At 49.2% G+C, this 17,407-nt stretch overlaps 1 protein-coding gene across 1 annotated transcript in view; it reads left to right on the top strand.

The window, feature by feature from the left end:
• Positions 1-17,153, top strand: part of mcoln3b (mucolipin TRP cation channel 3b) — a 30,409-nt gene extending 13,256 nt beyond the window's left edge. The window contains exons 7-12 of the mRNA XM_078408112.1: positions 612-724; positions 2,857-3,006; positions 5,123-5,224; positions 8,137-8,259; positions 15,116-15,322; positions 17,019-17,153. Coding sequence (XP_078264238.1) covers positions 612-724; positions 2,857-3,006; positions 5,123-5,224; positions 8,137-8,259; positions 15,116-15,322; positions 17,019-17,153 — 830 coding nt within the window. The remainder of the gene's footprint in view (positions 1-611; positions 725-2,856; positions 3,007-5,122; positions 5,225-8,136; positions 8,260-15,115; positions 15,323-17,018) is intronic.
• Positions 17,154-17,407: the final 254 nt, after the last annotated feature.

Consider the following 17,407-nt stretch of genomic DNA (forward strand, 5'->3'; position numbering starts at 1 on the left):
CAACTGGTGGAGAAAGACTAAAAGAAACCTGCGCGTCTTTGGAGTGTGGGAGGAAACCGGATCACCCGGAGAAAACCCATGCAGGTCACGGGGAGAACGTACAAACTCCGCACAGACAGCACCTGTAGTCGGGATGGAACCCGGGTCTCTGGCGCTGTGAGGCAGCAGCTCTACCCGCTGCACCAAATGGGAGGCTGAAATGAAATATTCCAAGTGTCCACTAGATGGTGATGTGGATCCCTCACAGAAACACCCGCTGTGGGCAGTCAAAATGTAGGGACCAGGATAGACACAGAGTGCTGGAGTAACTCAGTGGGTCAGGCAGCATCTGTGGAGAACATGGATAGGTGACGTTTCACAGAGTGCTGGAGTAACTCAGCGGGTCAGGCAGCATCTGTGGGGAACATGGATAGGTGACGTTTCACAGAGTGCTGGAGTAACTCAGCGGGTCAGGCAGCATCTGTGGAGAACATGGATAGGTGACGGTTCAGAGTGCTGGAGTAACTCAGTGGGTCAGGCAGCATCTGTGGAGGACGTGGTGTGCAGTCAGCTCCCACCACATCTCTGTTAACCTGCTCTGGTCTCTCTAACGTTGCGTTTCTTTCTCCCAGTGCAAAGGGACAGCCACTATATGATGATATTTGATGGTTTTATCATTGGGATTTGCCTGATCTCGTTGATCCTATGCACCCGATCTGTTGTCAATGGGATAAAGCTGCAGCATGTATGTATTACCTCTTGTTTGATAAAGGTATTGTTTGTTTGTCACGTGCAGTGGAGAACTGCAGACCAACACAGTGCTGGAGTAACTCAGCGGGTCAGGCACCATAGTCATGCAGTGGATAGTCATAGTGTGAAAACAGGCCCTTCGGCCCAACTCACCCATACCGGCCAACAATGTCCCAGCTACACTAGTCCAACTTGCCCGCACTTGGTCCACAATCCTCAACCTGTCCTATCCATGTACCTGTCTGTTTCTTAAACGTTGGGATAGTCCCAGCCTCAACTACCTCCTCTGGCAGCTCGTTCCATCCACCCACCACCCTCTGTGTGGAATAAGTTACCCCTCGGATTCCTATTAAATCTTTTTCCCTTCACCTTGAACCTATGTCCTCTGGTCCTCGATCCCTTACTCTGGGTAAAGGACTGTGCATCTACCCGACCTATTCCTCTCATGAGCATCTCTAGAGAGAAGAAATGGGTGACATTTTGGGTCAAGACCCTTGGATCTGAAGTTATGGTTAGGGTCTTGATGAAGGGTCTCGATCCGAAATGTCACCGATCCATGTTCTCCAGAGATGCTGCCTGACCCGTTGAGTTACTCCAGCACTCTGTCTATCTTCTGTGTAAACCAGCATCTGCAGTTCCTTCCTGCACACAGTGACAGGTTGTTTGTTCTATGCAGCATGCTTATATTATACATGCTTAAGATCAACTCATGCACAAGTATGAAAGGTAGTGCAGAGACTGAGTCGAACAGCATCGAAACAGGCCCTTCAGCCCAAATCAACTTTGCTGACCAAGATGCCCCATCTAAGACCCCATGGGTGGTCATGGTGGCGCAGCGGTAGAGTTGCTGCCTTACAGCAAATGCAGCGCCGGAGACCCGGGTTCCATCCTGACTATGGGTGCTGTCTGTATGGAGTTTGTACGTTCTCCCCGTGACCTGCTTGGGTTTTCTCCGAGATCTTCGGTTTCCTCCCACACTCCAAGGACGTGCAGGTTTGTAGGTTAATTGGCCTGGTACAAATGTAAAAATTGTCCCTAGTGTGTGTAGGATGGTGTTAATGTGCGGGGATCGCTGGTCGGCGCGGACCCGGTGGGCTGAAGGGCCTGTTTCTGTGCTGTATCTCTCAAAAGTCATTCGCATTTGCCTGTGTTTGGCCCAACCCCCTCTGGGCTGGCACAGTGGTGCAGTGGTAGAGTTGCTGCCTTGCAGCGCAAGAGGTCTGGATTCGATCCTGACTACAGGCTCCGTCTGTGTGGAATTTGTACTTTTGCCCCGTGACCGTGTGGGTTTACTCCAGGTGCTCCACTTTCCTCCCACATTCCAAAAATGTGCAGGTAGGTTCATTTGGTTCAGTTAAATTGTCCCCAGTGTGTAGGGTCGTGCTGGTGATCGCTGGTCGGCGTGGACCCGGTGGGCCGAGGGGCCAGTTTCCATGCTGTATCTCAAGTCTAAAGACTCTTTGGGAACCTGCAAAAGAGAAAAATAGCAGAATTGAGTGTTGCAGTATTATAGACAATAGGTGCAGGAGGAGGCCATTCGGCCCTTTGAGCCAGCACTGCCATTCAATGTGATCATGGCTGATCATTCTCAATCAGTACCCCGTTCCTGCCTTCTCCCCATGCCCCCTTACTCTGCTATCCTTAAGAGCTCTATCCAGCTCTCTCTTGAATGCATTCAGAAAATTGGCCTCCACTGCCTTCTGAGGCAGAGAATTCCACAGATTCACAACTCTGACTGAAAATGTTTTTCCTCATCTCGGTTCGAAATGGCCTACCCCTTGTGCCGAGGCAGCGTGAGGTGTGGATGGAGTGGGTGGGAGGTTGGTTTGTGTGATGGTTTGGGCTGCTGGCCTTGCCGAGGCAGCGTGAGGTGTAGATGGAGTGGGTGGGAGGTTGGTTTGTGTGATGGTCTGGGCTGCATCCATAATTCGCTGCAGTTTCATGCAGGCCTTGGATGGAGCTGATCCCAAACCGTGCTGTGATGCATCCTGGTAAAATGCTTTCTGTGGTGTATCTGTTGGAGCTGCTGGGAGTTGTGGGGGACATGCCGTATCTCCTCGGCCTTCTGTGGGAGTGCAGGCGTTGGTGTGTTTAGTCGGTAAGTGCCTGTGCTCTCTGTCCCTGCAGGAGTTTGCCAGCTTCTTTGCCCAGCAATACGACAAGCATGTGAGCTGGTCTGAGCGTTCACAGTTCCTTAACGGCTGGTATACCCTGATCATCGCCAGCGACCTGCTCACCATCGCCGGCTCCGTCCTCAAGATGGAGATCGAAGCCAAGGTGGGGGGGACGACGGAGGCTTGCGTGCGGTCTGACCCGTGGGCCCCGGCAACGGTGGTGGGCTAGTAACAAGGTCATAGGTTCCAGGAGCAGAATTAGGCCATTCGGCCCATCTAGTCTACTCTGCCATTCAATCATGGCTGATCTCTCTCTCCCTCCTAACCCCATTCTCCTGCCTTCTCCCCATAACCCCTGACACCCGCACTGATCAAGAATTTATTTATCTCCGCCTTAAAAATACCCACTGACTTGTGGCCTCCACAGCCGTCTGTGGCAAAGAATCCCACAGATTCACCACCCTTCAGTCAAAGAAATCCCTCCTCATCTCCTTCCTAAAGGAATGTTCTTTAATTCTGAGGCTGTGCCCTCTGGTCCTAGACTCTCCCACTAGTGGAAACATCCTCTCCACATCCTCTCTATCCAGGCCACTCACTAGGCAGGAACGGGGTACTGATTGAGAGTGATCAGCCATGATCGCATTGAATGGCGGTGCTGGCTCGAAGGGCTGAATGGCCTACTCCTGCACCTATTGTCTATTGTCTATTGTATTCGGTAAGTTTCAATGAGGTCCCCTGTCATCCGTCTAAACTCCAGCGAGTGGCACGGTGGTGCAGCAGGTAGAGCTGCTGCCTCACAGCGCCAGAGACCCGGGTTCCATCCCGACTACGGGTGCTGTCTGTACGGAGTTTGTACGTTCTCTCCGTGACCTGCGTGGGTTTTCTCTGGGTGCTCCGGTTTCCTCCCACACTCCAAAGACGTTCACGTTTGTACATTAATTGGCTTGGTATGAATCTAAATTATCCCTAGTGTGTGTAGGATAGTGTTAGTCTGTGGAGATCGATGGTCAGTGTGGACTCGGTGGGCCGAAGGGCCTGTTTCTGTGCTGTATCTCTAAACTAAACCCAAACTACAGGCTCGGTGCTGATAAATGCTCGTATGTTAATCCAGTCATTCCTGGGATCATTCTGGTAAACCTCCTCTGGACCCTCTCCAGGGCCAGCCTGACCCCATAGGCTCTCCCCCATAACCCCTGGATGGTCTGGGACACGTTCAAAATGCAGCGCATGTAATGTGGGATTAGATGTCATAGAGTCATAGAGTGATACCGTGTGGAAACAGGCCCTTCAGCCCAACTTGCCCACACTGGCCAACAATGTCCCAGCTGCACTAGTCCCACCTGCCTGCGCTTGGTCCATATCCCTCCAAACCTGTCCTGTCCATGTACCTGTCTAACTGTTTCTTAAACCAATGGGATAGTCCCAGCCTCAACTCCTCTGGCAGCTTGTTCCATACACCCACCACCCTCTGTGAAAAAGTTACCCCTCAGATTCCAATTAAATCTTTTTCCCTTCCCCTTGAACCTGTATGTATGTAGGTTCTGCCTGACCTTAGTTACTCCAGCACTCTGTGAAACATCACCTATCCATGTTCTCCACAGATGCTGCCTGACCCGCTGAGTTACTCCAGCACTTTATGTCCATGGCCTGTTTTCATATCTGTAACTCTGAGTAATTCCAGCATTCTCCAACGGAGGGTGGTGGGTTTATGGAACGAGCTGCCAGGGGAGGTTTAGTTTAGTGATACAGCATGGAAACAGGCCCTTCGGCCCACCAAATCTGATGACCAGCGATCTCCATTTACTGACTATCACACACACTAGGGACAATTTACAATTTTACCGAAGCCAATTAACCTACAAACATCTTTGGAGTGTGGAAGGAAACCGGAGCCCCTGGAGAATGGTCACGGGGAGAAGGTACAAGCTCCGTGCAGACAGTAGTCGGGATGGAACCTTGGTCCCTGGCGCTGTGAGGCAGCAGCTCTACCAGCTGTGTGCATGGAGTTTGGAGAGTGGGGGGCTGGGTGCTGATCTTAGAGGTGCATAAAATCATGAGGGAAACAGATGGGGCGAATGCAGAGCCTTTTACCCGCATGACAGGGAACAGAGAACCAGATCATGGGTTTAAGGTGAGAGGGGAAAGATTGAATAGGAACCAGAGGGGCAACGCTTCATTTCCACTGGGAGAGCGGTCGGTGGGTGGGTGGAAGGGGAGGAGGTTGAGGCTGGGACATTTGGACGTGTGTGCGGGTACATGGGTCGTTGTTTGTGTTGCAGAGTTTTGCATCGTACGACATATGCAGCATCTTGCTGGGATCCTCCACGCTGCTGGTCTGGGTCGGAGTGATCCGGTACCTGGGCTTCTTTGAAAAGTACAACGTAAGCAGCTGTGTGCCTGGTCCATGTGTGTGTACACTGCACACTGTGTATAGGCATATAGATTTATAGGTATATTGGTGTGTGTACACTGTATATGCATATAGATTTGTAGGTATATTGGTGTGTGTATACACTACGTATATATTTTGTAGATATGTGTATGTATATATATATGTGTGTGCATGGGGTGTGTGTGTATATGCATATATATATTTGTGTGTGGATGTCTACGTGTATTATATTTATCCATGAGTTTGTAGAGTGCCTTCGAGATGGATTCTTAGAACAGCTTGTACTGGAGCCTACCAGGGAGAAGGCAATTCTGGATTTAGTGTTGTGTAATGATCCTGATCTGATAAGGGGACAAGAGGTAAAAGAGCCATTAGGAGGCAGTGATCACAACATGATAAGTTTTACTCTGCAAATGGAAAGGCAGAAGGGAAAATCGGAAGTGTCAGTATTACAGTATAGCAAAGGGGATTACAGAGGCATGAGGCAGGAGCTGGCCAAAATTGACTGGAAGGAGGCCCTAGCAGGGAAGACGGTAGAACAGCAATGGCAGGTATTCCTGGGAATAATGCAGAGGTTGCAGGATCAATTTATCCCAAAGAGGCGGAAAGACTCTAAGGGGAGTAAGAGACACCTGTGGCTGACAAGGGAAGTCAAGGACAGCATAAAAATTAAGGAGAGGAAGTATAACATAGCAAAGAAGAGTGGGAAGACAGAGGATTGGGACTCTTTTAAAGAGCAACAAAAGTTAACTAAAAAGGCAATACGGGGAGAAAAGATGAGGTACGAGGGTAAACTAGCCAATAATATAAAGGAGGATAGCAAAAGTTTTTTTAGGTACGTGAAGAGGAAAAAAATAGTCAAGGCAAATGTGGGTCCCTTGAAGACAGAAGCAGGGGAATTTATTATGGGGAACAAAGAAATGGCAGACGAGTTAAACCGTTACTTTGGATCTGTGTTTACTGAGGAAGATACACACAATCTCCCAAATGTTCTAGGGGCCGGAGAACCTAGGGTGATGGAGGAACTGAGGGAAATCCACATTAGGCAGGAAATGGTTTTGGGTAGACTGATGGGACTGAAGGCTGATAAATCCCCAGGGCCTGATGGTCTGCATCCCAGGGTACTTAAGGAGGTGGCTCTAGAAATAGTGGAAGCATTGGAGATCATTTTTCAATGTTCTATAGATTCAGGATCAGTTCCTGTGGATTGGAGGATAGCAAATGTTATCCCACTTTTTAAGAAAGGAGGGAGAGAGAAAACGGGTAATTATAGACCAGTTAGTCTGACATCAGTGGTGGGGAAGATGCTGGAGTCAATTATAAAAGACGAAATTGCTGAGCATTTGGATAGCAGTAACAGAATCATTCCGAGTCAGCATGGATTTACGAAGGGGAAATCATGCTTGACAAATCTACTGGAATTTTTTGAGGATGTAACTAGGAAAATTGACAGGGGAGAGTCAGTGGATGTGGTGTACCTCGACTTTCAGAAAGCCTTCGACAAGGTCCCACATAGGAGATTAGTGGGCAAAATTAGAGCACATGGTATTGGGGGTAGGGTACTGACATGGATAGAAAATTGGTTGACAGAAAGCAAAGAGTGGGGATAAATGGGTCCCTTTCGGAATGGCAGGCAGTGACCAGTGGGGTACCGTAAGGTTCGGTGCTGGGACCCCAGCTATTTACGATATACATTAATGACTTGGATGAAGGGATTAAAAGTACCATTAGCAAATTTGCAGATGATACTAAGCTGGGGGGTAGTGTGACTTGGACAGGTTGTGTGAGTGGGCGGATACATGGCAGATGCAGTTTAATGTAGATAAGTGTGAGGTTATTCACTTTGGAAGTAAGAATAGAAAGGCAGATTATTATCTGAATGGTGTCAAGTTAGGAAGAGGGGATGTTCAACAAGATCTGGGTGTCCTAGTGCATCAGTCACTGAAAGGAAGCATGCAGGTACAGCAGGCAGTGAAGAAAGCCAATGGAATGTTGGCCTTCATAACAAGAGGAGTTGAGTATAGGAGCAAAGAGGTCCTTCTACAGTTGTACCGGGCCCTGGTGAGACCGCACCTGGAGTACTGTGTGCAGTTTTGGTCTCCAAATTTGAGGAAGGATATTCTTGCTATTGTGGGCGTGCAGCGTAGGTTCACTAGGTTAATTCCCGGAATGGCGGGACTGTCGTATGTTGAAAGGCTGGAGCAATTAGCCTTGTATACACTGGAATTTAGAAGGATGAGGGGGGATCTTATTGAAACATACAAGATAATTAGGCGATTGGACACATTAGAGGCAGGAAACATGTTCCCAATGTTGGGGGAGTCCAGAACAAGGGGCCACAGTTTAAGAATAAGGGGTAGGCCATTTAGAACGGAGATGAGGAAGAACTTTTTCAGTCAGAGAGTGGTGAAGGTGTGGAATTCTCTGCCTCAGAAGGCAGTGGAGGCCAGTTCGTTGGATGCTTTCAAGAGAGAGCTGGATAGAGCTCTTAAGGATAGCGGAGTGAGGGGGTATGGGGAGAAGGCAGGAACGGGGTACTGATTGAGAGTGATCAGCCATGATCGCATTGAATGGCGGTGCTGGCTCGAAGGGCTGAATGGTCTATTGTCATGCAATATGGGTGTGTCTATGGGATGTGTTTATATATATATATATATATATGCATATAATGTATGTGTCTAGTGTGTCTATTTGTGTGTCTTTTGTGTTTGTATATGTGTGTGTGTCTATTGTGTATGTGTGTATAGGTGTGTCTGTATATATTTGTATATATGTCTATTTGTGTGTGTATATAGGTGTGTGTCTATGTGTGTATGTTTCTATTTGTGTGTATACAGGTGTGTGTGTGTGTATTGTGTGTATGTATATATCTACTTGTGTATGAGCCTCCTCTTGCTGCAGGTGCTGATTCTAACGCTGCGCGCGGCGCTGCCCAACGTGATGCGTTTCTGCTGCTGTGCCTCCATGATGTACCTGGGCTACTGTTTCTGCGGCTGGATCGTGCTGGGGCCCTACCACCAGAAGGTGTGGAGCGCAGGCGAGGAGGGGCGGGAGACGGCGCGGAGCGTAGGGGAGGGGGTGGGTGACGTGTCAGAGCGGGGAGGAGATGGTGGCGGGGGGGGAGGGGGCGGCTTGGGTTGTACAATGCTCGTTGCTTTTAGACAATAGACAATAGACAATAGGTGCAGGAGTAGGCCATTCAGCCCTTCGAGCCAGCACCGCCATTCAATGCGATCATGGCTGATCACTATCAATCAGTACCCCGTTCCTGCCTTCTCCCCATACCCCCTCTCCGCTATCCTTAAGAGCTCTATCCAGCTCTCTCTTGAAAGCATCCAACGAACTGGCCTCCACTGCCTTCTGAGGCAGAGAATTCCACACCTTCACCACCCTCTGACTGAAAAAGTTCTTCCTCATCTCCGTTCTAAATGGCCTACCCCTTATTCTCAAACTGTGGCCCCTTGTTCTGGACTCCCCCAACATTGGGAACATGTTATCTGCCTCTAATGTGTCCAATCCCCTAATTATCTTATATGTTTCAATAAGATCCCCCCTCATCCTTCTAAATTCCAGTGTATACAAGCCCAATCGCTCCAGCCTTTCAACATACGACAGTCCCGCCATTCCGGGAATTAATCTAGTGAACCTACGCTGCACGCCCTCCATAGCAAGAATATCCTTCCTCAAATTTGGAGACCAAAACTGCACACAGTACTCCAGGTGCGGTCTCACCAGGGCCCGGTACAACTGTAGAAGGACCTCTTTGCTCCTATACTCAACTCCTCTTGTTACGAAGGCCAACATTCCATTGGCTTTCTTCACTGCCTGCTGAACCTGCATGCTTCCTTTCATTGACTGATGCACTAGGACACCCAGATCTCGTTGAACTCCCCCTCCTCCTAACTTGACACCATTCAGATAATAATCTGCCTTTCTATTCTTACTTCCAAAGTGAATAACCTCACACTTATCTACATTAAACTGCATCTGCCATGTATCCGCCCACTCACACAACCTGTCCAGGTCACCCTGCAGCCTTATTGCATCTTCCTCACAATTCACACTACCCCCCAACTTAGTATCATCTGCAAATTTGCTAATGGTACTTTTAATCCCTTCGTCTAAGTCATTAATGTATATCGTAAATAGCTGGGGTCCCAGCACCGAACCTTGCGGTACCCCACTGGTCACTGCCTGCCATTCCGAAAGGGACCCATTTATCCCCACTCTTTGCTTTCTGTCTGTTAACCAATTTTCTATCCATGTCAGTACCCTACCCCCAATACCATGTGCCCTAATTTTGCCCACTAATCTCCTATGTGGGACCTTGTCGAAGGCTTTCTGAAAGTCGAGGTACACCACATCCACTGACTCTCCCTTGTCAATTTTCCTAGTTACATCCTCAAAAAATTCCAGTAGATTTGTCAAGCATGATTTCCCCTTCGTAAATCCATGCTGACTCGGAACGATCCCGTTACTGCTATCCAAATGCTCAGCAATTTCGTCTTTTATAATTGACTCCAGCATTTTCCCCACCACTGATGTCAGACTAACTGGTCTATAATTACCCGTTTTCTCTCTCCCTCCTTTCTTAAAAAGTGGGATAACATTTGCTATTCTCCAATCCACAGGAACTGATCCTGAATCTATAGAACATTGAAAAATGATCTCCAATGCTTCCACTATTTCTAGAGCCACCTCCTTAAGTACTCTGGGATGCAGACCATCAGGCCCTGGGGATTTATCAGCCTTCAGTCCCATCAGTCTACCCAAAACCATTTCCTGCCTAACGTGGATTTCCTTCAGTTCCTCCATCACCCTAGGTTCTCCAGCCCCTAGAACGTTTGGGAGATTGTGTGTATCTTCCTCAGTGAAGACAGATCCAAAGTAACGGTTTAACTCGTCTGCCATTTCTTTGTTCCCCATAATAAATTCCCCTGCTTCTGTCTTCAAGGGACCCACATTTGCCTTGACTATTTTTTTCCTCTTCACGTACCTAAAAAAACTTTTGCTATCCTCCTTTATATTATTGGCTAGTTTACCCTCGTACCTCATCTTTTCTCCTCGTATTGCCTTTTTAGTTAACTTTTGTTGCTCTTTAAAAGAGTCCCAATCCTCTGTCTTCCCACTCTTCTTTGCTATGTTATACTTCCTCTCCTTAATTTTTATGCTGTCCCTGACTTCCCTTGTCAGCCACAGGTGTCTCTTACTCCCCTTAGAGTCTTTCCACCTCTTTGGAATAAATTGATCCTGCAACCTCTGCATTATTCCCAGGAATACCTGCCATTGCTGTTCTACCGTCTTCCCTGCTAGGGCCTCCTTCCAATCAATTTTGGCCAGCTCCCGCCTCATGCCTCTGTAATCCCCTTTGCTATACTGTAATACCGACACTTCCGATTTTCCCTTCTGCCTTTCCATTTGCAGAGTAAAACTTATCATGTTGTGATCACTGCCTCCTAATGGCTCTTTTACCTCTAGTCCCCTTATCAGATCAGGATCATTACACAACACTAAATCCAGAATTGCCTTCTCCCTGGTAGGCTCCAGTACAAGCTGTTCTAAGAATCCATCTCGAAGGCACTCTACAAACTCTCTTTCCTGGGGTCCATTTCCAACCTGATTTTCCCAGTCTACCTGCATGTTGAAATCTCCCATAACCACCGTAGCATTACATTTTTGACACGCCAATTTTATCTCCTGATTTAACTTGCACCCTAAGTCGAGGCTACTGTTTGGGGGCCTATAGATAACTCCCATTAGGGTCTTTTTACCCTTACAATTTCTCATTTCTATCCATACTGATTCAACATCTCCTGATTCTATGTCACCCCTTGCAAGGGAATGAATATCATTCCTTACCATCAGAGCAACCCCACCCCCTCTGCCCACCTGTCTGTCTTTTCTATACGTTGTGTACCCCTGAATATTCAGTTCCCAGCCCTGGTCCTCTTGTAGCCATGTCTCAGTGATCCCTACAACATCATACTTGCCCATGACTAACTGAGCCTCAAGCTCATCCACTTTATTTTTTATACTACGCGCATTTAAGTACAACACTTTAACTTCTGTATTTACCTCCCCTCTCACATCGTTCACAATTGGCCCTGCCCTTAATTTCTTTTCCGCTCTAGAACTTCTGTTCCCATTCTTCCGAGAGTCTTTTGCAATATCTCCTGTATTCCCTTTTACCTCATCTTCATATTCACAATTTGTTAACCCCTCCCCCCCACTACTTAGTTTAAAGCCACAGGTGTCACACTAGCAAACCTGCCTGCCAGAATGTTTGTCCCCCTGCTGTTAAGATGCAACCCGTCCCTTTTGTACAAGTCACCCCTAGCCCAGAAGAGATCCCAGTGGTCCAGAAATCTAAATCCCTGCTCTCTGCACCAGTCCCTCAGCCATAAATTCATACCCTCTATCTCTCTGTTCCTGGCCTCACCAGCACGAGGTACCGGTAGCAGTCCAGAGATAACTACCTTCGACGTCCTACTTCTCAGCGTTTTTCCCAACTCTCTAAACTCCCGCTGTAGCACCTCCTTCCTCTTCCGCCCGACGTCATTCGTGCCCACGTGCACAACGACTTCAGGTTGATCGCCTTCCCTCGCTAGGATTTTCTGAAGCCGGTCTGTGATGTGTTGAACCCTGGCACCAGGGAGGCAACAGACCATCCTCAAGTCCCTCCTGCTGCCACAGAATCTTCTGTCCGTCCCTCGGACTATGGAGTCACCGACCACTACGGCTCTTCCAGACTTCGGTCTCCCCTGTCGAGTATCCTTGCCAACAGGTCCGCCACTCGGACTTCCGCCACTCGGACTGGAAACGTCTTCTGCCCCGACAGTTCCCAAGAGGGTATACCTATTTGCAATAGGCACAGCCACTGGGGTCTCCTGTAGTCCACGTCCACGTCCACTCCCCCCTGAAACAGTCTCCCACCTTCGCTCGACCTGGACCCTTGGCGTGACAGCCTCACAATAGGTCCTGTCCAGGAAACTCTCGCATTCCCGGATGGCCCTGAGGTCATCCAACTGCCTCTCCAACTCCACCACACGTCCCTTCAGGAGCTGCACCTGGACACAGTTCTTGCAGGTGTAGCTCCCAGAAGCTCCAGCGACGTCCCCGTCTTCCCACATCCTGCAGGAAACACACCGCACCAACTTTTCCGCCATCACCTTGTGCCTATAACCAGCTCTGGCTTAAAACAATCGTATCCTCCTCACCTCAGCCTCCTCACCGAAGACTCGCAGCCAAAGACTCGCACTTTTCTCACTGGGCTGCACCTGAACAGGGCTGCACCCTTTTGTAAGCCTTGCTTATATCACTAATTTAAATTGCCTGATTGTCCAATTTACCTGACTTCTCACTTAAACTGCCTGTTCAACTGTGATTAGCACTTACTTTACTGCTCAGCCAACGGGCGTCCTTGCTCTGCTCCCGGACTTTTGTGCCCCATATCTGAGGAAGGATGTGCTGCCTCTGGATAGGGTCCATAGGAGGTTTACAAGAACGATCCCAGGAATGAGTGGGTTAACCTGTGATGAGCGTTTGTGGGCACTGGGCCTGTACTCGCTGGAGTTTAGAAGGATGAGGGGGGACCTCATTGAAACGTTCAGAATAGTGAGCGGCCTGGATAGAGTGGATGTGGAGAGGATGTTTCCACCAATGGGAGAGTCTAGGACCAGAGGGCACAGCCTCAGAATTAAAGGACGTTCTTAGGAAGGAGATGAGGAGGAATTCCTTTAGTCAGTGGGTGGTGAATCTGTGGAAATCATTGCCGTAGAAGGCTGTGGAGGCCACAAGTCAGTGGGTATTTTTAAGGCAGAGACAGATAGTTGATTAGTACGGGTGTCAGTGTAAGAAAATAACTGCAGATGCTGGTACAAATTAAAGGTATTTATTTCACAAAATGTTGGAATAACTCAACAGGTCAGGCAGCATCTCAGGAGAGAAGGAATGGGTGAGGTTTCGAGTCGAGGCTCTTCAGACTGAAGAAGGGTCTCGACCCGAAACGTCACCCATTTCTTCTCTCCTGAGATGCTGCCTGACCTGCTGAGTTACTCCAGCATTTTGTGAAATAAGTGCGGGTGTCAGAGGTTATGGGGAGAAGGCAGGAGAATGGGGTTAGGAGGGAGAGATTAGATCAGCCGCGATTGAAGGGCGGAGTAGACGTGATGGGCCGAATGGCCCAATTCTGCTCCTATCGCTTGTGGCCTGATGCTCGCTGTGGGGTGGGTGTGATGGCTCAAGAGAGGGAGATTACTTGAGGAACTCAGCGGGTCAGGCAGCCTCTGTGGAAGCAGTAGACAGACCACGTTTTGGGTCAGGACCAGAATGTGAAAAATGGTCCTTCCAACCAAGTCCACTTTGGCGGCAAGAACAGGAAAGCAGAGTATTACCTGAATGGTGGTCAATTAGAAAAAGGGGAGATGCAACGTGACCTGGGTGTCATGGTGCACTAGTCATTGAAAGCAAGTGTTAAGGTGCAGCAGGCAGTGAAGAAAGCGAATGGTATGTTAGCATTCATAGCAAGAGGATTTGAGTTTAGGAGCAGGGAGGTTCTGCTGCAGTTGTACAGGGCCTTGGTGAGACCGCACCTGGAGTATTGTGTACAGTTTTGGTCTCCTAATCTGAGGAAAGACATTCTAGCCTTGGAGGGAGTACAGAGAAGGTTCACCAGATTGATCCCTGGGATTGCAGGACTTTCATATGAAGAAAGACTGGATAGACTAGGCTTATACTCGCTGGAATTTAGAAGACTGAGGGGGGATCTTATTGAAACATATAAAATTCTTAAGGGGTTGGAGAGGCTAGATGCGGGAAGATTGTTCCCGATGTTGGGGAAGTCCAGAACCAAGGATCACAGCTTAAGGATAAGGGGGAAGTCTTTTTGGACCGAGATGAGAAAACATTTCTTCACACAGAGAGTGGTGAGTCTGTGGAATTCTCTGCCACAGAAGGTAGTTGAGGCCAGTTCATTGGCTATATTTAAGAGGGAGTTAGATGTGGCCCTTGTGGCTAAAGGGATCAGGGGGTATGGAGAGAAGGCAGGTACAGGTTACTGAGCTGGATGATCAGCCATGATCATATTGAATGGCGGTGCAGGCTCGAAGGGCCAAATGGCCTCCTCCTGCACCTATTTTCTATGTTTCTGTTTCTAAGTCTTATTTGCCTCTGCCTGGTCCCTACGCCCCTCTCCAGGGTCACGGTGGAACAGTACAGCACAAGAACGGCACCTTGGGCCCACATTACATTAGGTTATTATTGCCACGTGTACTGAGGTACAGTGAAAAGCTTTTTTGTTGTATGCTGTCCAATCTCTGGAAAGACTTTACATGATTACAATCAAGCCGTCCACAGTGTACAGATACAGAACAAAAGGAATAATGTTTAGTGCAAGATAAAGTCCAATTAAGATGGTCTGTGGGTCTCAATGAGGTAGATAGTAGTCCAGGACCGCTCTCTAGTTGGTGAGAGGACGGTTCAGTTGCCTGATAACAGCCGGGAAGAAACTGTCCCTGAATCTGGAGGTGTGCGTTTTCACACTTCTGTACCTCTTGCCCCGATGGGAGAGGGGAGAAGAGGGAGTGACTGGGGTGAGACTGGTCCTTGATGATGCTGCTGGCCTTGCCGAGGCAGCGTGAGGTGTAGATGGAGTGGGTGGGAGGTTGGTTTGTGTGATGGTCTGGGCTGCTGGCCTTGCCGAGGCAGCGTGAGGTGTAGATGGAGTGGGTGGGAGGGAGGTTGGTTTGTGTGTTGGTCTGGGCTGCTGGCCTTGCCGGGGCAGCGTGAGGTGTAGATGGAGTGGGTGGGAGGGAGGTTGGTTTGTGTGCTGGTCTGGTGGGTGGGTGGGAGTTGCCCACTGACCTTGGCTCTGGCTCCATAGTTCCGATCGCTCAACATGGTCTCCGAGTGTCTCTTCTCCCTCATCAACGGCGACGACATGTTTTCCACGTTTGCGGCCATGAAGGACAAGAGCTACCTGGTGTGGCTCTTCAGCAGGCTGTACCTGTACTCCTTCATCAGCCTCTTCATCTACATGGTCCTCAGCCTCTTCATTGCCCTCATCACCGACACCTACGAGACCATCAAAGTAAGGAACCCTCACCTGCTTTAGTTTTTATTTTAGTTTAGAGATACAGCGCTGAAACAGGCCTTTCGGCCCACCGGGTCCGCGCCGACCAGCGATCCCCGCACACTAGCACTATCCTACACATACTGGGGACAATTTTTACATTTACCAAGCCAATTAACCTACAAACCTGTATATCTTTTGCGTGTGGGAGGAGACCGAAGATCTCTGAGAAAACCCACGCAGGTCACGGGTAGAACGTACAAACTCCGTACAGACAGCACCTGTAGTCGGGATTGAACCCAGGTCTCCAGCACTGCATTCGTTGTAAGGCAGCAACTCTACCGCTGCGCCATTGTCACGTGTACCGAGGTACAGTGAAAAGCTTTTTGTTGCATGCTAACCAGTCAGCAGAAAGACTGTACATGATTACAATCGAGCCGTCAACAGTGTACAGATGCAGGATAAAGGGAATGTCGTTTAGCACAAGATAAAGCCAGTGTGCTGGAGCTCAGGGCAATTGGCTAGTCCTGGCCTGAGCTTAAATATAAACATGTTTGGGACTAGTCTTTGCCGGCGTGGATCTGATGATCTTTGTCCAGGGCCGGCCGGCACAGTGGTGCAGTATCAGAGACCCGGGTTCAATCCCGACTACGGGTGCTGTCTGTACGGAGTTTGTACGTTCTCCCCGTGACCTGCGTGGGTTTTCTCCGGGCGCTCCGGTTTCCTCCCACACTCCAAAGACCTACATGTTGGTAGGTGAATTGGCTTCTGTAAATTGTCCCCAGTGTGTGTGTGTAGGATAGAATTTGTGTGCATCAGGGTGGGGGTGGGGGAGGAGAGGAGTTGTGGATTATCAGCAAGACCAATGTTATTTGTTAAAGGCCCCTCAAGTTCCATTTCTTGCTCAATATGTAGAAAAGGAATTGCAGATGCTGGTTAAAATCGAAGGTAGACACAATGCTGGAGTAACTCAGCGGGTCAGGCAGCATCTCTGGAGAGAAGGAATGGGTGACATTTCGGGCCGAGACCCTTCTTCAGACCCGAAACGTCACCCTTCAGCCTTTGCCTTGGTTTTGAGTTACTCCAGCATTTTGTGTCTACCTGCCTGAGGAAGTAGTTGAGGCAGGTTCTGTAAGTCTTTAAAAGACATTTGGACAGGGAACATGAATAGGGAAGGTTTAGAGATATGGACCAAACGCAGGCAGGTTTAGTTTAGATATACAGCAGACTCTTTGGCCCACCGAGTCTGCACCGACCAGCGATCCCCGCACACTAACACTATCCTGCACACTAGGGCCAATTTACACATACACAAAGCCAATTAACCTACAAAGCTGCACGTCTTTGGAGTGTGGGAGAAAACAGAAGATCTCGGAGAAAACCCACGCAGGTCACGGGGAGAACGTACAAACTCCGCACAGACAGCGCCCGTAGTCAGGATGGAACCCGGGTCTCCGACGCTGCAAGTGCTGTAGGGCAGCAACTCTACCGCTGTGCCACCGTACCACTAGGTGGGAATAGTGTAGATGGTTGGCATGGGCAAGTTGGGCTGAAGGGCCTGTGTCCGTGCTGAATGACTGAGTTCAGGGTTGAAGAGGCTGCTGCTTTGCCTTGGCTTTGAGTTTGCTTTATCGTGGTGTGTTGCTCCCTGATGCTTGCCTCCTGTGCTCCCTTTGCCCTGTGTCACGTTCCTCTCTGCCCTCTCCCTCACCAGCTTTACCAGCGCCAGGGCTTCCCACAGACCGACCTGCAGGCGTTCATCGGTGAGTGCCAGGACTTGCCGGACTCTGGCAAGTACCGGGTGGCAGAGGAGTTGCCCGTCTCTCGGTACTGCTGCTGCAACAGGTGAGGCTGGAAGGGGCACTGCCCCATCCAAGTTAGTTTAGAGATACAGTGCGGAAACAGGCCCTTCAGCCCGTCTAGTCCGTGCCGACCGCGATCACCCCGAACACTAGTTCTATCCTACACACTAGAGGCAATTTACAGAAGCCAATTAACCTACAGTACAAATCTGAAGAAGGGTCTCGAACCGAAATGTCACCCATTCCTTCTCTCCGGAGATGCTGCCTGTCCCACTGAATTACTCCAGCATTTTGTGTATCT

Source organism: Rhinoraja longicauda, chromosome 11 (assembly GCF_053455715.1).
Source record: "Rhinoraja longicauda isolate Sanriku21f chromosome 11, sRhiLon1.1, whole genome shotgun sequence".
Lineage (NCBI taxonomy): Eukaryota > Metazoa > Chordata > Chondrichthyes > Rajiformes > Arhynchobatidae > Rhinoraja > Rhinoraja longicauda.